Source organism: Hemicordylus capensis, chromosome 2 (assembly GCF_027244095.1).
Source record: "Hemicordylus capensis ecotype Gifberg chromosome 2, rHemCap1.1.pri, whole genome shotgun sequence".
NCBI lineage: Eukaryota > Metazoa > Chordata > Lepidosauria > Squamata > Cordylidae > Hemicordylus > Hemicordylus capensis.
In genome coordinates this window covers 273,423,552-273,451,413 of record NC_069658.1, presented here as the reverse complement: position 1 = coordinate 273,451,413, position 27,862 = coordinate 273,423,552, and the positions used below count along the sequence as shown (strand labels likewise).

Here is a 27,862-nt window from a genome sequence, read left to right as displayed (position 1 = left end):
AACTTTCCAGACATGAAAAAGTGCTCCTTCAGCATATAAATACAAACTTTGTTCAGACTGGGGATTTTTCAAGGTACAGTAACTCATCTGCTTATAAATTTGTCCCAAGTAATATTTCATACCTGATGAAGAATAGAATTGTTCATCAGTCCTTGAGTCCCTGGGATTGCACCAGTGTGTTTAGTGTGAATGTTGTTCACCGGTGGCAATTTGGCAACCTTGTTTGCTTTGCTGCTGCTGTTTATGCTGCTTGAACCAGGCGAGCACTTTCTTTTCTTTCCTATGAATTTCTCTAGGGAAGGATGCGAATGTGAAAACCCGCTGTGCGAATTTACAGTCAGTTCGCTAGACTGGTGAATGAACGGCCCCAATGAGAGAGTGGAATCGCCACTGTTCACCATCACACTCATTCTTTTTATCGATTCTGCAGGGCTCCCAGTTGGCGGGCCCCTCCCTGATTGGTCATGTTTGAGGCTAACTGAGTTAGCTTTACTAGTCATACAATTGAGGCCAACACTGTGGGATGAAGACATCACAGACGAGTGATAAGAAGCCCCAGAGTTGCCAGAGTTAACCACACAGTTTTTCCTAAAGGACTCTGTGGAATGAGAAGAAGGTGCTGGCAGCGCAGAACCGTTTTTACGCTTCTTTCCTGAGCTGCCACCGCTGCTGTTGCTACTGTTACAGTTGGCGCTGCTAGCGGAAGGTTCCTTAGGCTTAAAAGACTTGCTGGATTTTAATTTCTGAGGTTTGCTGGACAGAGGTGAAGATACTGAGGAAAGCACTGGAGGTGTTGAAGGGGATGAAGACACTTGTCTCGATTGCATATTGCAGACAGGTTCTGCTGCACCAAAACTAGCAGGGTTGGCATTTAGCGTAGTCCCGTGTGATGGTACCGATTTGCCACTAAGAGATAAACAGGAAGGAGTCATGAGCACTGGCGAGGACATAGTTGTGGTGGGTAAGAGGAAACCTGTTGTACTGGTGCTGTACTGAGACACTGGGGTTGAGTTTGTCCGGTGCGGAGCACGTATGGATGCAGTGTTGCTTGATGCTGGAGGAATTTTCCTAGAGGGCCAAAATAAGGCTGTTTACTTCATGGATAATTCTACTTTGCTTGCTCTCAGTATAAAATTGGACAGCTTAATCAAAGGAGACAGAGACAGTCTAAATATACATAAACAAAACCCTTCTGCATGCAGTCCCATACAAATACATACTTTGATTCATGACTGGACAGGATGACCTGAAGAACTTCATTCATTCTCCTGCCATCTAACCTAACCAAGCTTTCCGCTTTGCATGGTACTAACATCTCAGTTAAGAGAGTCTCCGATTGCTAGGTTCTGAGGAAAGCATGTGGTGTTCAAATCTCTCTACCTCTGAAGCCCAGCAGTTTGCCATCAATCAGATGCCAAGGAATTGTCATGGGCAAAGCAGATACATTTCCAGGTCAAAGTAGGAATGAAAAGAAGCAATTCTAGTCCATGGGCTCCAAGATTCAGGGATATGATGACCATGCTTGGGCTACTGCGTGTCAGATCCACCCAGTAATCTGATAAGGAACTAGTCCAAAACAACCTGCCTTTCCTCACCCATTCCTAGGCTGTGCAGATAAGTAGGCGCTGTTCCATTTGAACAAAGTAGTAGGATTTGGATGGGGTGATCTTAGAGTGGACTTGATAGGCCTGCCTCTCTATTTTCTCCCCCAACCCACCCCCACCATAATGGAGCCATTTTCAACAGCATCAGACTGAAGCCTATACTAGTACTTTTGGAAGAGTTTGTTTGGTTATCCTCACATGAGATGGTCTGAGAACATATTATAGCCACCTTGCTAAGCAGGTCTAAGTCTGGTCAGATCCTGGATGGGTGACTGCCTAGGAAACTCATGTATATGACCTTGAGTTCCATGATGGAAGAAAGGCAGGATATAAATACATAAATCAATGGCATGTTTCATTGATCTAGAACCACTTCAACAAGTTAACACTTGCAGTTTTTAGAAATAAACATCAGTCGTGTGTCCAGATAAATCACAAATATTTTCTGTGATTTCAGAAACTGCTAATGAACTTCACTCTTTAATAAACTGCAAAAGAAAACAAATTCTTTCCTCCTTCACACTATGTGTATAAACAAACACACAATAATTATATATATCCCCACACCATCATGAAGGTCATTGAGCTACTTGTATCTGTATCTCTTAGCCCAGGGATTCTCAACGTCGGGCCCCCAGATGTTACTGAACTTCAACTCCCATAATCCCCAGCCCCAGTGGCCTTTGGTTGGGGATTATGGGAGTTGAAGTCTAATAACATCTGGGGACCTGACGCTGAGAATCCCTGTCTTAGCCTAACCTACCTCACAGGGTTAACATGAGGAAAAGATGGGGTGCGGGGTGTGTGTGTTGAGCCTTGCATGGCTCTCTGAGCTTCTTGGAGGAAGGGTGAGAATGAGAAATAAATGTCTGTTCAGTTTCTACTCACTTCCACATCTGAGAGTTAAGATGCTTGTCCACCATTACATTAAGTGCACATCGGATATGGTTCCACCGCTTATCAAACACATAGTAACCTCTGCCAATTTGTCGACTACCAAATGTGCAAAACTGTGGGGGGGAAAACACTGATTTTAATAATTCTTCTAACTGGAAGATATATAAAGGAATCCAAAAACGGGGAGGTGGGGGAGAACACATCATAAGCATTCTTACGTTTCTGTAGCTACAACAGTGAAAATGAAAACATGGAATTTCTATTTGAAGGAACTAGTATGCGTTACACAGGTCTGCATACAAATGGAACCTATTCACTGTCTAGAGATCTGATTTCCTGTTAGAATTCCAGTGCTAAAATGAAAGCTTTCAGTTTCTCTGCAGAGTCTCCCAAACAGCTTCTTGTGCCCTCAGAATATTTTAATGGCTACAACTGTGACCAACCATGAAGCCCCATTATTCAAGCAGCAAATTATTTACACCCAAATCCATAACTATATTATAATGCTCCTCCCTGAAGATACTATAACAAGAAAATAAACTGTTGCTAATTCACGAACTTAAAAACAAATGCTTCTAAGAAAGTATAACTTGGAACATACCGCAGCTGGCTGAGGATGATGATCTGAATAAAGACAATCCAGTTTTTCAACAGGCTCTTCTTTTTCATCACATTCCCCCTCATCACTGGATAACCGAGATGCAGGATCCGCTGCAGGTAAGGGAGCGTGTGGAGATTCGTGAACTGTTGAAGACTCACTTGGGGCATTCCCACTGTGCTGGGCTGGACAGCCTGGAGGCCTTCATAAAAGAAGAATGATTGAATCAATACAACATCGATTTGTAACTCTGCTGAAAAAAATAGATGAATTTTTGAGGGGTCATAGCTCAGTGACAGAGTGGACACTTTGCAGGCCAAAGGTCCCAGGTTCAATCCCTGTAAGGACTGGGATAGACTTCTCAAATCTTGGAGAGAAATTGCCATTCAATGTAGAAGACACTGAACTAGATGGACCAATAGCCTGATTCAGAGGGACACAAACAAACCACGGTTTGTTGGGTTATGAATGTGACCCAAAGTCACTTGAACCCACATATGCTTCCCATTCCCCACATATCCTCTGCTTACACACTACTAACAACTTGGTTAGTTTATAACAGCTCAGTGTGTCATCCAAACCCAGAGATGCTGTTTTACTGTGGTTTTTAAATCCACAGATAAAAAGGAAGTGAGCCAGAGCTCAAACTCTGGGGCAAGAGGAGCACACAGACTCAAAGGAGCTTGGGTCACAGTCATAACACCACAAACCACCATTCACTGAGTTGCCTGATCTGGCCCAGAATAATAATAATAATAATAATAATAATAATAATAATAATAATAATATACATTTTATATCCTGCTTTTCCTCCAAGGAGCCCAGAGCGGTGTACTACATACTTAAGTTTCTCCTCACAATAACCCTGTGAAGTATGTTAGGCTGAGAGAGAAGTGACTGGCCCAGAGTCATCCAGCTAGTATCATGGCTGAATGGGGATTTGAACTCGGGTCTCCCCGGTCCTAGTCCAGCACTCTAATCACAACACCACGCTGGCTGGTGTAGTATATGGCATAGGTTCATCCTAATAATGCATTATTTCAAAGATTATGCATTTCATAAAAGCTAACAGATTTAAGAAGTTGTATATACGTGAAATCAAACTCACAGAAATTGGCCAAAGAAGTTGGCAAACCAATTTAACAGCAGAAAGACATTAAAACATTCATAGTGGTTTAAAACCAGTAGACTGTCTAGCCAAATATGTAATATCCAAGGATGGACGAGACAACATGGAGGGATCCATTCCCTTTCATTTCTTTTTAACTTTTCTGGCAGCAAAAGGAATCACGCACTCTGATGAAGTTTCTGTCACACAACATTCTCTTGCTAACTGAGCAAAGAGGCACCTTTAAAAAGTGGTGATTTTCTTTATTGAGCAAGGGGAGAGCAACTAGCCTTATCCTTGCCCAGCACAGCATCCCTCCAGTGGCTGTTGCTGGTGTCAATCTTATGTTTCTTTTTAGATTGTGAGCCCTTTGGGGACAGAGATAGATCTTTATTTATTTATTTACTTTCTATGTAAATAGCTTTGGGAACTTTTGTTGAAAAGCGGTATATAAATATTTACAGTAGCCATAGTAGTAGCAGCAACTTATCAGCAATTCCTACTTACTGTGAACCAATAGTATTTCTAACCACTTATTTGCTACTAAGGACTCCACATCACCAACCTATGCTTGCAACAAGTGCCAAGGCCAATTGTGAAATTAATACTCTGTCCACTGAAAATCAAGAGGGACTACTACTGCACTAGGAATAAACCAGAAAGTAAGGCCAGTGGTTAGAATCAGACAAGGATCAGGGAGCCACAGGTTCAAATCTCCACTAAATAAAATTGACTGGGTGATCTTTGGTCAGTCACCATCTCTCAGAGTTGTTGTAGCTAAAACTGGGAACAGGAGAGAAAAGAGACGAACCTAAACCCTAAGCTCCTGAAACGCAGGGAAAAGGCCACAGTTATAGAGATAATTTATTGCCCAGCTTGATAAAACCCCACACATTTTGTGGTCTCACTTTTTGTTAGGGGGATAATCTGAACAGTAGTTCTAAAACTTACCAGTAATTGTTATTTTATATCTCAAAAATTATTTGTGAAACTAAACTGTACAATAGGCCCTCTTTATATGTGGGGGTTCCATTCCCATGGTTAATGAAACCGTGAATAAAGAGAATTTAACCCTATGGGGATTGGGGGGTTAGGTACCTAAGCACACTGAAGTGTGCTGAAAATTGCAAGAAAAAGCTTGGGGGCAGAAAGAAGCATAGAACCTTGCTCTCCAGCTCTGCCTCCCCAAACCTCCAATATTTTTCTTTTTTAAGGGTGTTTTTTGGGGGGTGGGCAAGCGGAAAAGAGCCACAAAATGGCAGCAGGAAATTATGCCAGAAGTCATTTCCAGTCACTCAGGAACCATGGATAGGTGAAAATAACCCTATTTTCGCCCAACAAATTAAAAAAAAAGGGTCCCTATGACCCAACCACAGACACGTGAAACCACAACTGCTGGGACCGTGGATAACTAGGGGTACCTATATTCCAATTTCAAATTAAAAAATGGTTTTAATTTACAGAAAACAACATATCATCAAAATATGTAACACCCATGAGGCTAGGAGGTTCACTATTTACATATATGTATACAAATTTATTTTTAAGAAATGTTTGCCAGTGTGTCCAGTATTCTCTCTATTTTTTTTCATCTGTGTGCGGAATGAGTTTTGTTCTGGGCAGGATCAAGGCAGTGTGTGCATACATGCATTCAGAATGGGGCCTTCCTGATTCAACCTGAGCGGGATCTAAAATTAACTGAACAGACATAAAAAAACTAGTGAGTGAAGGCATGTGCGCATGCCTTAGAGGGAACACTGAGCGTGTCTTATGATGTTAAGAAAAGCAATTTTAAATAACACAGCAAAAAGAGCACTTAATCATAGGAGGCTGTTTCACACAGTCATTTCTTCCACTAACTTGTTCCTTGAGTGAATAGTCCTTGGGGTGTACTGTCTGTTCACAATGTACATTTCTCTATGCCAGTGCGGTGCAGTGGTTAGAGTGTTGGACTAGGACCAGGGAGACCCGAGTTCAAATCCCCATTCAACCATGAAACTTACTGGGTGACTCTGGGCCAGTCACATATCTCTCAGCTTTGGATAACTAATCCGTTGCAAGTTGGCTTAACAGTCCTTCCTCACATTTATCTTATACAGGTTGCCAGAAAAGCTTACACCATGTGTTTCTTGTTAATGTAATTTTAAGGAACATTAATTACAGAGGTTTAAATATTTCTTACATCTTCTAGAAAAGGCACACTGAAATTCCTGGTATCTATTTTTGTACCTTTTACCCCTTTTCTAGAAGGTGTAAGATTCCCCTACAAAATGGAGTCTTTGGCCAGATCTTTTTTTCAATTTACTTGGCATTTATATCATTCAGCATCACTTGTTAATGCCATTATGCTTCCCAACTGCAGAATGGGTCGTAAATGAGCAAGTGTTTGCTGAACATCATTACATTTAATAGTTTGTTCATCAAAATATTGATGTTCAGATTTTATTTACCTTGGAAGACTGGGGGTGTGAGGTTTGGGTTTATTAGGTACTAAAGGCTTTGATTCTGTAGGAATAACTCCATGAGAATTTTGGTGCAGCTCCTGGGAAGTTCTTGAAGGTGAGGGATGTGGTTCCCTGAGAGGGGGTATCTGCTGATGATGATCCAAATGGCGGAGTAATTCTTTGTCCCTGGTTTTGCTTTTGTGCTCAGCTAATAATAAATCAAATCGTTTTCTTCGACCCTGTACAGCTCTCCGTTGAGTTAGGGAATGTGTCTGCAAATCATCAAAAGAAAAACATATTACTCCAATGCAAGGAAGAATTGTGAAAATTAAACTCACACATTTATACTAGTAAGCCCAGAATACAGATAATTGGGCTTGGCAGACTATTAGTGGAGATCTTTCTAAATGCCCAGTATGGATATTGTTTGTAAATCTGTATTTCCAGGTGAGTGAAAGGCCTAGATGTCTTGTAAGAAGATGTGAGCCCCCAAAATGTAGCTCCATTGGACATGTTCTGCTTGCACAGCTCTGGAGGATGCAGTGCAGTCTGGAGCAGGTGTTGAAGGAAGCAGCATTGAAAGAACTGCTGATGACAGGGGCTCTGACCAACTCTGGGAATCTAGGATGGGACTGGAGGAGGAGTATCAAGCTCTTGGGAAGAAAAGGGGAAGAGGAGTTTCACTGCTCCACTACACATATCTGAGATACCTGGCACATGCATAGCCAACAAAAATATTGTACTGGCATTCAGTGAGAAGCCTTTTTGTTTAGTTTACAATAGCTGGTGCTTCCCCAGTTGACAATACAACAACTGTTCACTGTAATGAAAGGCAGCAATCAAAGGGTGAAATCCATAGTTCTGCTGAATTTAGCTATAAATATCTTGAGTTATGGGCTATATGGCTGAAAACTGAATTTAATTCCAGTCACAGATTCAAATTATCCAAGATAACAAGGAATATCAGAAAAGATGCAACATTAGCTTGTTTAGTAGGCTAAGACAACATTGTGGCCACTCAAAATAAAACAAAACAAAAATCGTATAAGACAGTTTCTCCAACTTATAGCTTAAAATTCAGCAATTTCTTATGCTCACCAGTATCTAAGTCTCAATCCTTTTCATCAGAATTTCTTACGGTATTCCCTTCATATCTCAAGTCAAAAAACCCATAAGTAACCAAAACTATTTTGCAAACCTTTGGATGCTCCAATAGGGAAGGACTTGTGAGGATGCAATTGGATTTAAAGATGAGCTCATTTTTAAGTGCTCATCATCAGATGAGCACTTATAGAAGCAACTTTAGGGTTTGAATATTTATTTAAATTAAATTAAATGTATGTATCATATTTATATACCACCTGATATGTGTATCTCTAGGTGATGTACACAATTTGAATACAGTTTGATGAAAACTTTGAAATTCCAGAATTTCTTTCAGTTGCAGCCTAGAGCTGACCTTTCTACTAGCTTCTAAGTTGCTTTTAAGGCTTGTCTGAGTGAGCAAAGTTACTTTGATCCGATTTTCATAAAAGTTAGTTTATTAGGAAAGCATCCTACCTTGCATGTCAAAGACCTAGTACAGGGTTTCTTAGTTTCCACGTCAATAACACCACAGTAGATATCAGGATCAAATTCTCTCTCTATTAAATATAAAGAAATCCTATTATACAAACTATGGCTGTAAATGTAATCTGTTCACTGAAATGCAGAATTAAACACAAAATTGCTTTCAAATGTGATACACAAAGATATTCTAGATATTACTGGTAACACATTTAAACTGTTGGACTGATTTAAACTTAAGGCCCTATTCTGAAGTAGAATCCATGCAACAGACTTCAGAGAAAGTCCCTCATACATTCTTCTTATAAAGAAATATGAATTAAGAGTAAAAGCAGTTAAAAATGGAATAGTACCATGTGATTTTTACAAAAGAGTTTGTAATAGTCTAGTGTTATTGCAATATGGTATTCACTAGACATTTAAGCATCCTCTAATCCTAAATTCAGCAAACCAGTTACATATTATATATGCTATTAATAAAGAAACAGGAGAAAGACAATCTTAAATTAGAAGAATCCTTTTCAGATTTCACAAATACTGAAGATTAAGAAAAAGGAGCAGGCATAGTGTCTGATAACACAGTGCCTTTTTCTTTAACTGTTTATGTTTATGCTTGGCAAAATCTGATGACTACTGTCCACAGATTTTCACAAAGATTATGCTGGAAAGGACCTTCTATGTGCATAAAGAACCATGTTCAGAGTAAGTACTTTTCTCTAGTTTTCAACAGAGCAGCTCCCCCAGCCAAAAGAATCAACCCCACTATTCAGGGCTTGTCTCATCAATCATCAAAGCTTCCAGGATGAAAACTGTTGAATAAAAACCCAACTGCAGGCACTCCTTTGGATCTTGCCCTATATCTAGGGCTTAAACTGGCTATTTCTTACACCTTAAAAGGATTCTATTCCACTGGGTTCACAAGAGAAGCTTTTAAAAAACTTACTTACATTTTAGGTTGATAATATTCTTCCAAGTAAAATACTAACTACTCATTATCTACTTGCTTGTGTGCCTAACCACCAGCCACAGAAACAAAGAGTTTTCCCCAGAGAACAGAAAAATGAACTTTTTTCTCCTCCTACAGAGGACAACTGGTATGGTGGTAGCAAGCATGACTTGTCCCCTAAGCTAATCAGGGTCTGCCCTGGTTGCATATGAATGGGAGGCTTGATGTGTAAGCACTGGAAGACATTCCCCTCACGCGATGGAGCCGCTCTGGGAAGAGCAGAAGGTTCCAAGTTCCCTCCCTGGCTTCTCCAAGATAGGGCTGAGAGAGATTCTTGCCTGAAACCTTGGAGAAGCCACTACTAGTCTGTGTAGACAATACTGAGCTAGATGGACTTATGGTCTGACTCTGTATATGGCAGCTTCCTATGTTCCTAACTTGGGGGGAAATATATGCATTTATTTTATCAAATCTAAGTTTACTTTATCACAAATGCTGACATCTTGACTCTGCACCTGTGCAGCAAAACATACACACATGCAGCTGTTCCATTCCCAATTAAAGAAGCATGGGCATTTGTATGGGGTTAGGGGCTGATTTTTTGTTGACGGCCTCCTCTCCAGGAAATGTTCTGTGTCACCTGCAAATATGTCCCCCAGGACAGCACAGATCCTCTCTGCCACTACTTGGAGAGCTTCCAGGAGGAAGGGGAGATTGGCAAGTGCACTCCTATACATGCAGTATGCATATTCAACATAATGTGTGAATAACTGTATGTGTATACATATCTGAACATGCATTCACTACAAAGAGATTATACATGCACTAAACATAACATGTGAATAGGGCTACAATGTGTCATAATAATTCTGAACAAAATAGCCACATAAAACTTGTATCATGTCATTCAAACAACAACATAGCCTTGAAAATTACTACATTTAAAGTTTCTCTCTCTAACCAGAATCAGTTTTTGAATGATCAATAGCTTCCAATTCTGAATGTTCATTTTCATCTCCATGGACTTCAGAGAACTAAATATCTGCATGGATTGAAATATGCTCCTCTACTCTCCCCAGGCTAGCTTACTTTTTAATTTGGTGTGTATATTTTTAAACATAGACCAGTGTCTTTCACATGCTGCAGAAGACGCAGCAGTAGCAGGAGTAGTGGCCGATGCCCACTCTGGAGCAATAATGCTTGCACTTTTTTCCATGCAGTTATGAATAAATCCAGTTCCGGTGTTCCCCATACCCTGAATATGATCTGGAGATACTCTGGGTTTAGTTCCCATTCGTGATACTGTTGGGTTATTTGTGACCTGCTCAGGTGGTCTGCCAGTGTGTTTTCCACACCTTTTACATGGATTGTCACCAATGACATGTTCTGTGCAATACTCCAGTTCCAGATCTGTTGGTTTAACTGGCATAGAGATCGGGACATTGCCCCTCCTTGGTGGTTCAGGTATGCTATAGCCATGGTATTGTCCAGTTGTATCTGGACAACTTGTCCTCCTAGAGTTCATTGGAATGACTGCAAGGAATTGAATACTGCTAGTAGTTCCAATAAATTTATATGCAGCAGTTGCTGCTGTGGTGTCCATAGGCCCAGTGCTTAGAGTTCCCCACAGTGTGCTTCCCAACGCCTCAGAGAGGTGTGACCCACTGCATTGGTTGTGACCCACTGTTGTGACCCACTGTATTGGTCAGCGCATTCGAAACTCCATCCCTGTCAGAATGTTGTCTTCCTTGGTCAACCAATGGAGAGATTCCAGGACCAAGAATGGGAGTGTCAGGAGCATGTGGGAGCTGTTCACACTTGGTCTGAATACAGACAGATACCACAGTTGCAGCTTCCTGAGACGGAGCTTCGAATAATGCACTGTTGAGGTGCAAGAAGCCATTAGACCCAGAAGTCTCTGGACTTCCTGTGCCTTCTGTACTGCATCATTCCAAAAGTTCATGACCATCTAGCAGATATGCTGAAAGTGTGATTGTGGAAGATATGCTTTTTGTGCTTGTGCATCGAGCACAGCCCCTATGTAACGTATCTGCTTTGCAGGCTCCAGATGGGATTTTTTCCAGTTGACCTGGATGCCCAAGGTCTATGGAGATCTGTATAGCTAACTCGCTTCTGTCCTTTGCAGCCAGCCAGCAGTAACACATCCAGTCATTACATGTTGTAATGTCGCCCAACACAGCCAAGCATGTCTGCGCAATGCAACAGCAGTTGCAAGCAGTTGTGACTCGGTCTCCTCCAGGTTCTTCGCATTTGCCATTCGCTGTCTCATGAGTAAAGTCACTTTAGAGTATATGTCGTTGAAGCGTTCCAGAAACTCCGCTGGAGAAAGAGCAGCCTGTTCATGGAAAAGATCATCCCAAAGGGAGTGCGTGTACTTGGCAAAACATGCCATGTACTTCACAATTTTTAAAGATAGCCATGCATTAGAGTAAGATTTGCGGCCAAATTAATCCAACATATGTCCCTCTGTTTTCCCCAGGGTAGTGTTGCGCCTTCCTGTTTTTGAGGAAGACGTGCAATCGATTACTAAGGAGTTCGGTGACAGATGCTTCACTAGGTTGTCGTTGTCCTCCTCTTGTATCCAGTATAAGTTTTCCAAACGTTTCGAAGTCTGAGTGGAAGTCTGGAGGACATCCCATGCCGATTTCATATCTAATGACCAGCAGCCTGGGTAGGAAAACCAGTTAATTCGTAGATGCGGAATTTAAGAAATTGTATACCAGGTCTTCTAGATCCTAAGTTTGTTGCTTGAGCTCCAAACCTAGAGCCTTAGCCATCTCTGTAATCTGATGGTAGTAAGAAGGCAACTCTCCATTTGGTGATATATTTGTCCCCGGAACCATTGAACCTGGTGGATCATCAGGGTGTTCCGATGATGCAGAATTCATTTTTGAGGTATCCAATTCATAATCATCTGTTTGGCCTGTTGTTTCCTCTTGAGGGTTGTTGTCAATTTCGGTTTGGGTGCAGATTGAGTTGGAGTTGTTGCTGAGGACGTTGTCTGCACTGCCGTTTGAGTTGGTTATGTCCATACAAGTGGATTATGATGTTTATCCACCATCTGTGTAGCCACAGAAGTGCACTGTCTAAGGATGTGTTGCGGCCCCATCCCTAGGTGGAGTGACCTGTGTCGCTATCGGGACCATCAAATTGTTTCTCATATTCAGTGTTTATACTCATAGTAATCATATGGAAGCCCGGGTGACTGAGGCTCTGTGTGTGTTCCGTTGCCCCCTCCAGCACCGGGTTGCAAACCGTGTGCCATGGTGTAATCCCTAGGCATTTTCCAAATATGTCCAGTCACGCCTTGCATTGCAGACAACATGCCTACTGTCACATGTGGTTGCAGTGGCTGGAATGCTGAGGAGAGTGGAGTTAGTTGGAATTGAGGTCGTGGTCTTAGGGAAATGGGGCATCATCCAGATCCCCATCATCATCTAAGCCCTGTGTTATGAAACTTCAAATGTAGATGTTGATGGTGTGCTCTCATTGGAATCCAGGAGCTGCATTAGCCTCTGAGCATCTCCGGACCCCAGAGCCTCTTCCATGTCCTCAACATCGTAATCGATATCGAGGGTAGGTGAGAATGCGGCAGAAGTCCCTTCCCAGTCCCTCAATGTCGAGGGCGACAGGGATTGCACTGGTGTCAGTGCCGGAGACAAAGACTTGTCTCGACGCTGAGGCGTCAATATAGAAGACATTCTCTGGTGTTGTGGGGCTGACGTCGGGTCCATTTTGGGGTCAGGAAGGTGGGCAGGAGATGTTGCATCCCCTCAATCCCAAAGGGAAATGCCTGCTGCCCTGATGGGGAAATGCAACCCTGATGGGGAGGGCGTCGAGCAAGTTGTCTCCGACGTTGTGGCGGTCTTGGACTTCAAGCACTTGTTGCAGTGTTTTTTAGGAGGAGGTTTGCCTTTGACATTGTGCCCCTTGTGCTTCAATAACTGCTTCCTTTGGTGCTCACCCTCAGACGTGGGCTTAGGGTGTTTGAAGTGTGCATCCGACGCTGATGTCAATGATCCCTTTCGATGAAGTCCTCGATGCCGATGTCAACACCATTCTTGAGGTCAACAGTATGGGCGTTTCCACTGGAGATCACGGCATTGGAGTTCCCGGTCTCATTACATTCTCATATATCGCAGCCCTCAAATGGAGTGTGCAGTTATTTCTTGTTTGGTGCCAAAACATTAAACAGATTTTACAAGTAGAGGCATTGTGGCCCTCACACAAACACAGCAAGCACAAATCATGATCATCTGCCTAAGGGAGTTTCCCTTTGCAGCACAGGCACTTTAAAAAAGTGCCACTTTTTAAAAATTGGCACTTTTCCCTTCTCTATAGTTTTTAATGCACTTATCCATTAACTGAAAGAAGTGTCAGTGGTCCAGGTCAAAGCTATTTCTTTCGTCCGATCAGTCGTTTTTAGTTCAATTCATTTAGAAAAATCGTAGTCAAGAGGGTGAATTTCACTAAATATATTGCTTTTTCTCTAGATAATGTTCGATTTCGAGGAGCCACATTGCCGAGTACCAACACAAAGGCGGTCAGATGGAAGAGCGCTTAACCATCAAAAATAATGGAACTGCACCACGTGCAGGGGCGGGACTAGGCACCACGAGGAGATAACAAATTCTGCTCAAATGGTCCTGTGCAGGCACAGAACCCACTATTATGAATGCAATAGATCATGATCCAGATCTTGCCTTAAAAAACATTTCATTCATCAAATGAAGCAGCAATTTAATTTCAATGTTTCCCCAAATTTCTCATTTTTTCCACTGGAAAAGTTGTAAAAATGCCTCTGAAAATTTTCCCCCTCTCTTAAAATAATGCCTCTGAGAACTTTTCCCTCTCAATTTTCCTGTTAACCCTCCCCGCAACACTGCTCAGCCCTCACATCTTTACCCAAGTCCTAGTTTTTTTCTTTCCAGTGCCAGCCCTTTGTGCATGAGCGAGTGCTACACCAGAGGGCCTCCACAATGGGGTGGGGCAGAAGAGGCTATCCACCAGAAAAGGGAAGTGGAATAGCCCTTTTGCATGTACAGAATGCCATCACACTGTGGCCAGAACCTCAACAAAAAACAAAAAACCACTATGGCATTTAGCAGCTATATAATGCTCTTAGTGTTCAATGCGTTTCTTGCATATTATCTTGGTAATTTAAACACTCAAACAAAAAATGTCTTCCAAGAATTACTTACGTGACAATCTTGTGTGTAAGAATTTCCTATTATTTGTAGTCTCATCATGTTTCTTTTCCAAATATGGAGGCACAGAAAGAAGACCTTTACCATTCAGTATCTGTCCAGGGGAAGGCAAGGGTGGCTTTGGTATTGAGGGATTAAGGCCAGTCTTTATTGAGGAGCTCACAGTAGTAGAACAGGTTGGACCATCTATCTTTGGATGTATTTTTTCCACTTTGACAGATGGAGGCATGCTGTACGTGGGAAATATAATGGAAGACCACATATAAGTTTCACAGTAAAGCATTTCTTATGGTCTCTGTCTGATATCGAATGTACATTTAGTTCCAAATTAGCTCTTCATTTCATCATACTCAAAAATGTATAATTCTCTCTGTTCCAAACACTCTGTCAGAATATTTGGACATTTGATGGCGCAGCAGGGAAGTAATTTGCCTAGGGAGCAAGAGATTGCTGGTTTGAATCCCTGCTGGTATGTTTCCCAGACAATGGGAAACATCTATATTGGGCAGCAGCGATGCAGGAAGATGCTGAAAGGCATCATTTCATACTGCACAGGAGATGGCAGTGGTAAACCCCTTCTGTATTCTACCAACGAAAATGACACGGCTCTGTGGTTGCCAGGAATTGACACCGACTTGGCGGCACAACTTTAAAAGTATATGGTAAGAGTGTTTTACTCTTATTGTTGTTCTTCACAGATCTGTAACACAGAGCTCAGTTACCTGGAAGTTTTCTTAAATCTAGAGGGCTGAAATCAATAGGATCTAAATTAGTCATGACTAACTTAACTCATTAATTTCAACAAGACTTATGTCTGAAAAAGTTATGACTTTTTCTGGTTACAGCCCATAAGACCAAAAAGGAAACAGGAAGGGTGGAGGCACCACCAAGGAAGCAAAAGAGTGGCCCCTGAGATGCTTGTTTTCTTTAATAGACCCAACATGTTTAGGATAAAAATCTTTTATCTAGGGGATTATCATAACTTAATAAGAAGGCTAAAACCAACCAGCCTCACCATAACCCATAATGAATCTGAACAGCATTTCTGGTGTCCTTTGTACAAAATGTATACATTGGACAGGAACCACCTAGTGTGATGCTTGCATAATGCAAGGAAATGTGTGCCTCTAAATGTTTTGCACTGCTTCACAATGTTGCACAACTGCTATTCAAAAACCTTTTCTGAGACACATATGAGATTGTTGTGCCCCCATGCAGCTATAGAAGTTGAGCAAACGGTTGTGCAATAATTCTCTAGTGCCCCTTTGTTAAGTAAGAGGTACTGCAACATCTTCCGCTAATGCAAGAATTGGTCTAGAACAGAGATTACTTTCTTCACATGACTTACTTATGCTACCAAAATAGTGTTATGCCTGTGAAGCACTAGTCTGGATTCTGCTCATTGCATTTTCGTAGCCTGAAATTGTGTAACTCAGACATAGGAGGTAAATCTAACAGATCTTCCGCTTAATACTATCTCCTCAAAAACACTTCTGACATTAAGGAAATGTTGACACAATTTCTCCTACATACAATATAAAATACAATCGATTGCCCTGACAGTCTAATCCAGTAGTCAAAGACTCAGGATCCACATTGATCCTCAATTTGCAATTCGTGACCTAATCCCCTCACCCCACACCGCCCTCCAATCACATATGCAGATTTTTTTCTCACTTTCTTTTTCTTCAAAAATTAAACAAAAAAGGGTTGTAATACACTGTCCTGGACACACTTTCTTAGGTTGGGTTGTGATCCATTTTTGAATCAAAACCCATCAACTGAAATGCCAATGTTCTGCATCAATGAAGACATAACATTCTGGAAACATCTCATGGTCCTACACATTCCCTGCCCCTTTTTCCTCTTGTCTTCCATGTGAACCCTGGTGTAGTACTATGTCTGCACAAACGTTAACACTGATATAGTTTCCAATCTAGCTTTAGTGGCACATCCTAATTTCAAACTCTAGGTTTATTTATCCATGATTGTGATGGGTACCATCCAGACTTCCAGATGGGTAGCATTTCAAACTTCTGCTCACGGAAGATTTTCTACTCCTGCTAGGGAGGAGGAATGATTTTCACCAATGCCCCTTTCCCTCTGTAGCCCACTGTGCTCCCCAAAATATGCCTTCAAATAGGACTGAAGCAGTTTTTCAGGGGTTGCAGGGGTGGTGGTAGAAATCCCCACCGATTCACACAAGCAGAAGTATTAGTTGGGATGCTACCCATTATTTTTTTCCTGCCCTTTAGATGAAAAGCCTCTCAGGATGGTTTAAAATATAAACAAGATGGTTAGCATAAATTTCTGTGCATATACACCATTATACTAGGACTAATATTAAGAAAAGGAAAGGCACTGCGTCCTAGTCAATTGATGGAAAGTTTAAAATAAGGTAAAACCTTCAAACACAAAGATACACATATTAAAGTGCTAGTATTCTGACAGTGCTAAAACTTTGTAAGGTTTCTTTTACAACGGCATACTCACATTTTTTCATGGGGACCTTTGCTATGTACCAGATGCACTGACTTGTTTCCACTGATTTGCACCTTGTCTTTGGATGATTTTGACAACTTGGTACTGGATGACGATGATGCACTAGTACCCCCACCTCCACCACTGGATGGGCGACTGCTCCCACCTCCACTGCTACCTTTGCTTTTTGAAGACAGAGACGAAAAGAGGGAAAATACTGAAGGGGAGGGAGAGGTTAAAGGCGGCTTGTTGGCGGAACTGTGTCTTCTTTCTGGAAAGAGACAATAGGAGGGTGTAAGTGACCACTTAGAACATGGAGAGAGTTTCCAAGCAAGCTGCAACTTCCCTTGCTTCAATGCACTACTTTGTGAGGCATCTCAGAAATGTGATCATACAAATCACTGAGTGCTCACCTCTTTACTGCTGCTTATCTTCTGCTTTATTTATTTATTTATTTATTTTTGCATTTTTATACCGCCTTTCGTTAAAATATAGCCCCAAGGCGGTTTACAAAAGTTAAAAACATACAATAAAAACACAATAAAAACAACATGCTAAGAGTATAAAAACATATAAAAACAGGCATAAAACAATACAAGAAATAAAAACACCCAGAAGCAGCAGTAAAAACGATTATGTAAAAGCCTGGGTAAAAAGCCAAGTCTTTACAAGCTTTCTAAAAGCCATGATGGAGTCCGAGGAGAGAATGACCACTGGGAGAGCATTCCAGAGTCTGGGGGCAGCAACAGAGAAGGCCCTGTCCCGAGTGCACGACAGCCGGGCCTCTCTCATTGTCGGCACCCGGAGCAGGGCCCCCTCAGATGTCCTCGTCAAGCGGGCAGCAACCCTTGGGAGCAGGCGGTCCCTCAAATACCCTGGGCCCAAACCGTTTAGGGCTTTAAAGGTCAAAACCAGCACCTTGAATTGGACCCGGAAACGAACCGGTAGCCAGTGCAGCTCTTTCAAAATGGGGTTGATATGTTCCCAACGGGCAGCTCTGGATAACACCCTCGCTGCCGCGTTTTGCACTAGCTGCAGTTTCCGGATATTCTTCAAGGGCAGCCCCACGTAGAGCGCGTTACAGTAATCCAGCCGCGACGTGACTAAGGCGTGGGTAACTGTGGCCAGATCTGCCTTCTCGAGAAAGGGACGCAGCTGGCGCACCAGCCGAAGCCGTGCAAAGGCACCCCTGGCCACCGCCTCCACCTGAGCCTCCAAGAGCAGAGCCGGGTCCAGTAGTACCCCCAAGCTGCGTACTTGTTCCTTCAAGGGGAGTGCAACCCCATCCAGAACTGGTAAAATCTCCACATCCCGATTGGCTCTCCTACTGACCAACAGCACCTCCGTCTTATCCGGATTCAATTTCAGTTTGTTAGCCCACATCCAACCCATCACGGCCTCCAGTCCCCGGTTCAGGACATCCACCGCCTCCCTAGGATCAGATGACAAGGAGAGATAGAGCTGAGTGTCATCCGCATATTGCTGACAACTCAGTCCAAATCCCCGGATGACCTCTCCCAGCGGCTTCATGTAGATGTTAAACAGCATGGGGGACAAGACCGAACCCTGCGGGACCCCACAGGCCAACGGCCACGGGGCCGAGCAGTAGTCCCCCAGCACCACCTTCTGGACCCTCCCCTCAAGAAAGGACCGGAAGCACTGCAACGCAGTACCTCCGATTCCCATACTCGAGAGGCGGCCCAGAAGGATACCATGGTCGATGGTATCGAACGCCGCCGAGAGGTCCAGCAGAACCAACAGGGACGCACTCCCCCTGTCTAGTTCCCGGCGTAGGTCATCCACTAGAGCGACCAAGGCAGTCTCAGTCCCATACCTGGGGCGGAAGCCAGACTGAAAAGGGTCCAGATAATCCGTATCATCCAAGACCCTCTGCAGCTGGGACGCCACCACACGCTCCATCACCTTGCCCAAAAAGGGCAGGTTAGACACAGGTCTATAGTTGTCCAGGCTGGAGGGATCAAGGAAGGGCTTTTTTAATAGAGGTCTTACCACCGCCTCCTTAAGGCACGATGGCATCCTGCCCTCCCTTAATGAAGCATTAACCATCACCTCCAGCCATCTGCCGGTCCCCTCCCTGGCAGCTTTTATTAGCCATGAAGGGCAAGGGTCAAGAGCGCACGAAGTCGCCCGCACACTGCCCAGGATCTTGTCCACATCCTCAGGCCGCACCAACCGAAAAGAATCCAACACAACGGGACCAGATGGTGCCAAAGGCACGTCTGCCGGAACTGCCAAAACTCTGGAGTCCAGGTCAGCACGGATGCAAGCGACTTTATCTGAAAAGTGACAGGCAAACCGATCACAAAGAGCTGTAGATGGCTCCTCCCCCATTGCCCGGGGGGATGTGTGGAGCAAGGTTTTCACCACACGAAACAGCTCTGTTTGCCTGCACTGAGCAGACGCAATGGAGGCGGAGAAAAAACGTTTCTTCGCCGCCCCCACCGCCACGGCGTAGTCCCTAAAATGGGTTCTAGCCCGTGTTCGATCGGATTCGTGACGACTCTTCCTCCAGCGTCGCTCCAGCCGTCGTCCGAGTTGCTTCATCACCCTAAGCTCCGAGGAAAACCAAGGAGCGGAACGGGCTCCACTAAGCCGGAGAGGGCGCTTGGGGGCAACCGTGTCAACAGCCCGGGCCATCTCTCCATTCCAGAGATCAACCAAGGCGTCGACAGGGTCACCAGCTCTGGACACTGGAAACTCCCCGAGGGCCGTCTGGAATCCAAGCGGATCCATAAGCCTCCGGGGGCGGACCATCTTAATCGGCCCACCACCCCTGCAGAGGGCAGACGGAGCAGTCAAACTAAACCCCACCAGGTGATGATCTGTCCATGACAAGGGAGTGGTCTCAAATTCCCCCACCTCCAGATCATTTATTTCCCGGTCGGCAAAAACCAGATCCAGAGTGTGTCCCGCCACGTGGGTAGGGCCCGATACCAATTGAGACAGGCCCATGGTTGCCATGGAAGCCATGAAATCCTGAGCCCAAGCTAACATTGTTTTCATCGAGCATTAGAAATAAGCCCTGTTTGTTTGCCTAAAAGCAGAGAGCTGCTATAGAGTAGTGGCTAAAAGAGCGAGGAGTGATGAGCATGGTCATCCCTGGTTCAAGTCAACTACAAGTTTAGTAGGTGCTTTGCCCAAGCCACTAGCAGCCTCAGCCAGTCTCCCACATCCCTCTATTACAGGTTGGGGTACAACAACCTGTAAGTCTAGGAAGCACAGGAGTAAAAAGTTACATTCATCAAATGTATTTATTGGCTAATAATTATCAGTGTATAGCTGTATATAAAGATTAAAACCCAAATAAATAATGTTCCACATAAATAACCAGGTGTTCTTATAACACATTTAAAACACAAGTATAAAATCTAACAATTTTGCATATTTGTATCTAAAACAAAATTCCAGGATTATGATAATAAATATCTCAAAACATCCCAAATACTCCAATATTCACAAACCGCTGTACTATAAATCCTTTGTTGTTCTAAATTTTCAATATATGTCACAAGCATTTCAACATACTGTGTTCCTTGGTGACTTTTCTAAGTAACATTTCATTCATTATAAAGGACAATAATATGGTTCAAAGTCCCCTCTGAAACAAACAAAAAATTCTAAATTCTCCAGTTAGTAACTGTAAGCTTCTTACTAGTGTTACTTCTTCATTTAGAAGTTAGCACACCACACACTAAATGGTTAGTAACCTGCAATACTGACTTAACCTTGTTGAAAAGATTAATCTGTGTGAAACACTATGGCCAACATAGATTAAATTACTCCTGAGCAGTCCTATTGACATTTATTTATTATATTTATAAACTGCCTAACACCTTAATCTGAAGGCGGTGTACACAGCTCAAAAAATAAATAAAACTCAATAAAAACAATTAAAACTATTCTTTAAAATTCTATGAACAAAAACATTTTTAAAAATAGTTTTAGCAAAAGGCCTGAGAAAACAAGTGTGTCTTTTGTCGAGGCAGCCAGCAATGGAGGAGCTCTTATATTGACAGGGAGCACATTCCAAAGTCCTGGGGCAGTCACAGAGAAGGTGGTAGCAACTGGTGACAGTTGAAACCAAACCTGCCTATGTGATCTCAGTAAGCGGCAGGGTTCATGACAAAGTAGGCACTCTCTTAAATACCCTGGACCCAACCCATTCAGGTTTTTATAGGTAATAACCAGCACTTTGTGCTTTGCTCGGGAACATATTGGCATCCAATGCAGCTTTTTAAAAAAATTGGTGGTATATAGTCTTTTCGGGACAGCTCAGAGACCAATCTGGCTGCTGCATTCTGTACCAATTGCAGTTTCCAAACTACATACAAAAGGCAGCCCAACATACAGCACATTACAGAAGTCTAGCCTGAAAGATATCAGTATATATAACATCGTTTTGAAGTCCTATATTTTTGAGGTCCTAAGTTAAATAGTCCTATAGAGTAGCTTCTGAGTAACTTGGTCTGGATGCTGCTCTCTGACTGCAACTGAAATGAGTTTGCAGGACACTATTCTTGACTTCTATGCTGTCTTTCTGCACCCAAATACCCAGTGAACCCTGGGTTTATCCATGCATTGGATAAAGCAACAACTGTCCAAGACAGAGGGGGGCACAGTCTGGGCAGGCAGGAATAGGAAGCCCCAGGAGCTGTGAGGGCAGCAAAACTCCAGCAAAACACTACTGCTCGGGGCAGCTCACAATAAAATAGATACAATATACAATAAAAGTAATAAAGTTAACCAAATTGAATAAACAAGTTAAAAGTCAGGTTAAAAACCACAATCAGGATCAAGTTCAAATTAAAAGTTATTTTAAAAGCTAAAAACTGAAAAGTTATAAAAACTAAAAACTAAAGAACCTACCAGATATAACCAAAGATGGAGCATTAAAAAGCCTCCGACAATCCAAAGCCGAGGGGCCACAACTGAAAAGGCCGTCTCTAGTCCCTGCAAACCAGATTTCTGTTATGAGCAGGGCCTGAGACAATGAATGGAGGGCCCTGGCAGACTCATATGGGCAAATGCGGTCCAACAGGTACCCCAGCCCCAAGTCGTGTAGAGCTTTAAAGGTCAAGACCAGCACCTTGAATCTAGCCCAGAAGCAGACAGGTAACCAATGATGCTGCTGAAGGATGGGTGTGATACTCATGGAACAACTTGTACCCACAAGCATCCTTGCAGCAGCATTCTGGACCAGCTGAAGCTTCAGAAGTCACCTGGGTCCAATGAGGGCTTTTTAAGGAGAGGCCTAATGGCTGCCTCCTTCAGGCAAGGGGGGACCACCCCATGACCTAGAGGGGCATGACCATTCACCACCCCCGCCACCCAAGGACCTAGTCCATCCCTAGAAGCCTTCACCAACCATGAAAAGCAAGGATCGAGGACACACATGATAGGCCTCAACCTTCCAGGCAGCCTGTCCACCTCTTCAGGCAACACAGTCTGAAAACTATCCAATATAACAAGACCAGATGGTGCATTGGCTACATTCAGTTCCGGTGCCACAAAAATCTTAGCATGCAAGTCAAAACGAATATGAGCAATTTTATCTGCAAAATGGTCACAGCGGGCTACCGTGGATTCCATTTGATGGTCTTTGGGATCATCTATGCAGGGCCAGTGCACTGCTCTGTCTGGCTCCAACAGAACTAGGGGATACGGCTAGACTTCTATTGTCCTTAAGAAGTGCCAGGTGGAGGTCCCAGGGGGAAATGGATGTGGGGATTGCCTTGCAGTGGGAAGTAGCCTGGAAAATGGTAAGGTGGAGACAGTCGATGGCCCCCCACTCCTTGACAGTAATCCCCATTTAGGGCCAACCACAGATGGCCATAATGAGCTGAGCTCAGTGTTCCCTCTAACAGATATTCCCAGATGTTGTGGACTACAAGTCCCATAATCCCCAAGCAAAAGCCACTGTGGCTGGTAATTCTGGGAGTTGTAGTCAATAACATCTGGGAATCCCTGTTAAAGGGAACACTGATTGAGCTGTAAGGGGAACCTGGAGCTACCTATGTAAACTGCGTTGAGAACCTTTGTTGAAAAGCAGCATATAAATTGTCATAAGAGTAGTAGTAGTAGCAGCAGTTATGAGAAGAGTAGGATGTTGCTGTTACTTGTAACCAGTGGTCAATTAAATATTGTTGCAATGTCAAACAGTCTGAGAGACATCTATATGCAGGTATGTGTGAACTAAAGCCCTAGAAAAGCACTGTATTTAATATTAAAGTTCTCTCTAGGATTGCCAATTCACATGAACAGGTCATTGCTCGATATTGCAGGCATTAAGTGAGAAACATACACGAACCAGCCCTAAGGCAGATAAATGAAGGCACATAGTTTACTGCTTTCATCAAAGTGCTGGAATCTTATCAAATTCCCTAATTTCAAAGCAAAACACAACATTGGTTACCAATTTTATTACAGAAGAGCATACCTACAATCTCCATAATTCAGAATCACAATGAAACCATAAGAACATAGCTAACAAAAAAACAAAACAAAAAACGGGGTGGTGGTGGGAGAGCCACAATTCAACTACAAGAACTACAAGTCGCTCTGACCATTAAAGGCAAACAAAACTGTTTGAACTGAACTATGTTTTCTCAGAAAAAGTGAGTCTTGCACCTCTGTTGTGCCACTGCCCCCCCCCCGCTTAAAAAAAAGAGAAGCAGCTACTAATAGTGTTGCTGCCATGCCCACCTGTTCCTTTTGCATCCCAGTGCATCCGGAGACTTACTCTTGGCTGTCTGCAATGATTATATTAATGAAGAAGCCTCCATCTGATGAAAGGTAAAGTGTGCTGTTGAGTCGGTGTTGACTCCTGGTGACCACAGAGCCCTGTGGTTGTCTTTGGTAGAGTAGAGGAGGGTTCACCATTGCCTCCTCCCACACAGTATGAGATAATGCCTTGCAGCATCTTCCTTTATCATTATTGCCTGATGTATTGCTTCCCAAAGTCTGGGAAACATACCAGTGGGGATTTGAACCGACAACTTCTGGCTTGCTAGTCAAGTCATTTCCCCGCTGTGCCTTTAGGTGCCTGCCCACCTGAAGAACCCTCCTCCAAATCACTAAGAGTAATTTTGGTCAGGTTTTCTTATTTGCCCCCACGTCATTCAGTGGGATCACAAAAGGAAGTACTTTTTCACATAGCACATAATCTATGAAATTCTCTGCCATGGGATGTGGTGATGGTCATTAGCTTGGATGGCTTGAAAAGGGGCTTGGACAAATTCATGGAGGACAAGTCTATCAATGGCTACTAGTTTGGTGGCTTATAGGCTACCCCTAGCCTCAGAGGGAAAATTACTCTGAGTACCAGCTGCAGGAGAGCAACAGCAAGAGTGAGGGCATGCCCTCACCTCTTGCCTGTGGGTTTCTCAGAGGCACCTGGTGGGCCACTGTGGGAAACAGGATGCTGGACTAGACAGGCCTTGGGCTTGATCCAGCAGGGCTGTTCTTACGAAAGGATAATGCCCAGCCATTGTCAACACCTTTATCTAAAAACTATCCCCGTCCGCAGAACAATGGACACAACCAGTATCAGGCTACTTTGAAGCTATAACCCCCTCTTGCCACCCCAGATTGGAGGAATTATAACTGCAACCGCTGGAATGTATGTCCCATCAACCTAGACAAGTAGTTATAGACCTCTTTCTCTAATCACAACTTTTCTCTCTTTCCCATTTCCTAGTGCCCACAACTGTGTCCCCATACTTCAGCGCTAACCTATAAGTGTGTATTGGAGGCCATTCAGTGTCTTTCTCAGACCATTAACCCCTTAAGGGAAGATTCTATCTATCTATCTATCTATCTATCTATCTATCTATCTATCTATCTATCAAATTTATACACTGCCCAAACTTACGTCTTATGTCTCTAATTTATACCCCACCCAAACTTATGTCTCTAATTACCAGCAACCTTGCTGAGGTGCTAACCATTGCCTTTACTGTAAATCTTTGCTCTTCAATAAAATGTAACCTTACTTTTAAGGAACGTGTCTGTACTCTATTGCGCCCTTCTGAGTGCTCTAATACAGGTTATCCTATCCAAGGTCAGCTTTCCTGGTACTTTAAATTTATAATTTGGCTGTATTTATTTATTTATTTATTTATTCATTCATTCATTCAATTTCTATACTGCCCTTCCAAAAGTGGCTTATGGCGGTTTACACAGAGAAATAACAAATAAATAAGATGGATCCCTGTTCCCAAAGGGCTCACAATCTAAAAAGAAACATAAGATAGACACCAGCAACAGTCACTGGAGGTACTGTGGTGGTGGTGGGTACGGCCAGTTACTCTCCCCCTGCTAAATAAAGAAAATCACCACGTTAAAAGGTGCTTCTTTACCAAGTTGGCAGGGGTTGCACATAGAAACATTTAAGACTTATGTAGGATTGCAGTGAACTGAGTTAAATTCCCCACAATAAGCCAAAGCATAGTCACGAAGGGTAGTAACTACCACACTTCAGAGGAAACCTGGTAACAGTGTTAACCATAAAAAATCACGACGTTTCTTTAAAATTGAAATAAAATAAAATAAAACCAGGAACCATTTTAATTGCCTGTCAGCATCCAGTTCTTTAGGGTATACACCACTGTCACAAGATTTGTTGCTTTTTCTGTAGCTGCAAGAACTAGATTTTTTTTTTTAAGAGGTTGGATTTCAAATTTTATCAACTATTACCTTAATAAAATGTGTAGAATTATGAAAGGTGATCTAGCAATATGACTGTAAAAATACAATGCTGTTACGACACTAGCAAGCTAAGCTGCTTGAGGATCCTCTAGGTATTTCTGGCTAGTCTAGAATTACCTATAACTGAACACTAGCACAAGTTTTCCTGACCTATGGCTCTGTGGTCGCCAGGAGTCGACACCGACTCGACAGCACTTTACTTTGCCACTCCCTTTATGTTTGGCAGTGACTATTTTTGCCATTACTTAACTCTTAGGTCCAAAATACACTTAAGACTTCCATTGGGTACTGTAATTATTCTATGAGCAATATTTGTCTCCTCCTCCCCTCTTTCCTTTCATAACCTGACTAGACCAATTACAGCAGAATCCTCTGATAAGTGTTGAGCCAAAAGCTCCACACAAATGGTCATAATGGTTATAAAAGAGTGTGCTTTGGTTTGAACCATGAAGGCTAAATATAAGCAAACAAAAATGTACCAAGATGCCCAAATTTATGCTTTCAACTTTTATTACTAATAAGCCAATCTCACAGATTTGCCTATTGGAGGTAAATACCATCTGAACTATCGTAAATGGCTGGATATAGCTAGCAGGAAGATTGACCACACTTTCCAATATGAAAGGAGTTCTCTCCTATAAAATGCTGCATGTTAAATAATTTAAAAACAAACCTCAATAATCTACAAGCCCAAGTAGGTGGTGATGCTATTAGGACCAGCCAAAGGGTAACAAAGCATCAAACAGTGAGCTTTCAACCCTTACACAGCTCTTTATCGAACTAGATAAGAAAATGGGTATGGAGAAGTAAAAGGGACACGGAGATACTTCAACAGTCTGCAGTTTATAAAATCTAAAGATGCAATGTAGAGGGTTTTATCATCCTCCTCATCTGTTGATAAAATATTATTTTCCTCAGTTCAAAAGTGCCCCTTATGAGTGCTGGGACCCAACCTTTGAGGACTGAACACGCCCAATTTGATTCAATTAACTTTCCGCCTAGTGCAACACCTAAATTCATCCCCTGTTTTGGCAATAGAAAGTCTATCTTGCTCCTCTGCTTTTTCCTGATCACTGCCATGGAAGGAGCCTCTGAGTTTCAAATACTGACTTTCAAGCACTGAAGACTGGACTGAATAAAACTTCCACCTTGTGTGTGACTTTAAACATACTTCAGAGGCTCATCCAAACCTTCTCAACTGCATTCGGATGTTCTGTTACTTGTTGGTGGGTCCTAATAAAAGCATTATCTATTTGGGGTTGCAGATTTTTCTTTTAATAGACTAACATAGCCACCAACAATTCTGTGATCTTGCTGCTGTTGTGGTGTTACTTGTGTAGGCACTAGGTGGCAATATGTAAGGAGCCTATAGTTGGATGGAAGAATCAGTTAGTTCCATTTTTACCTCAGCATGGTATCCAGACTCATTATTTTACACGGTATCAGAATAGAGATTACTGGAATAATCTGCTAACTGAGCAAAGAGGCACCTATTTAAAATGGTGATTCTCTCTTTATTGAGCAGAGGGAGAGCAACTGGTCCTATCCAGCCCCAGCACAGCATCCCTCCAGTGGCTGTTGCTTATGTCAACCTTATTTATTTATTTTTAGATTGTGAGCCCTTTGGGGACAGGGAGCCATTTATTTATATCAATGTAAACCGCTTTGGGAACTTTTATTGAAAAGCGGGATATAAATATTCGTCATTCATTCATTCGCGGATTCAGAAAGCCTGACAAAATGGTCAGGGGAACACAGACAGAAGTTCAAGGAACCCTTGGAGGTTTAGCACTTGTAGCCACAATCTGCATATTATAGGTGTAATGCCAGACAAAAAAATCCAAGAGCTGAGAGAGCTCAGACTACAGAGAACTAAAGATAACACCAAACAAGGTGAAAGTACTTGGTTTGCATGCAGCCATAGCCACGCTACCTTCACCCTGTTTCCAAGTAGTACCCTCAGCAGAATTTCATTTTCCTGAATGCTGGCCACTCAGTTGCCATAGCTTCTCCCAAATCTCTGACCTGCATAAGCAATTCAACATCCTCTTATATACAATGGGCCTAGCAACAGATATAGAGGAACCATCCTCTATAGGGGACTCAGGGAAGTCCAGTTCAAAATAGTAAAAGAGTAGTTAGATAACCACTCCTTACCATAATATAATTTTTGAAAAGCCCAATTTCACCCTCACAAGCAAGCACAAGGATAATCAGTATCTGACTTTATTACAGACGTGTGTGCCCTTGTAATCCAATATTA

The 27,862-nt window shown here is 42.7% G+C and overlaps 1 protein-coding gene across 12 annotated transcripts in view; it reads right to left on the bottom strand.

The window, feature by feature from the left end:
- The window catches only part of ATXN7 (ataxin 7), a 212,165-nt gene that overhangs the window by 5,480 nt on the left and 178,823 nt on the right, over positions 1-27,862 (bottom strand). For 11 of the 12 annotated variants that reach the window (XM_053291777.1, XM_053291780.1, XM_053291776.1 and 8 more), the window contains 7 exons: positions 16,885-17,143; positions 14,386-14,621; positions 8,212-8,294; positions 6,658-6,923; positions 3,103-3,301; positions 2,493-2,614; positions 123-1,068 (listed from right to left, as the gene is read on the bottom strand). In XM_053291777.1, the coding sequence (XP_053147752.1) occupies positions 123-1,068; positions 2,493-2,614; positions 3,103-3,301; positions 6,658-6,923; positions 8,212-8,294; positions 14,386-14,621; positions 16,885-17,143 (2,111 nt within the window). Of the gene's footprint in view, positions 1-116; positions 1,069-2,492; positions 2,615-3,102; positions 3,302-6,657; positions 6,924-8,211; positions 8,295-14,385; positions 14,622-16,884; positions 17,144-27,862 lie in introns of those variants that run through there. The other variant, XM_053291784.1, reaches the window with a different exon arrangement.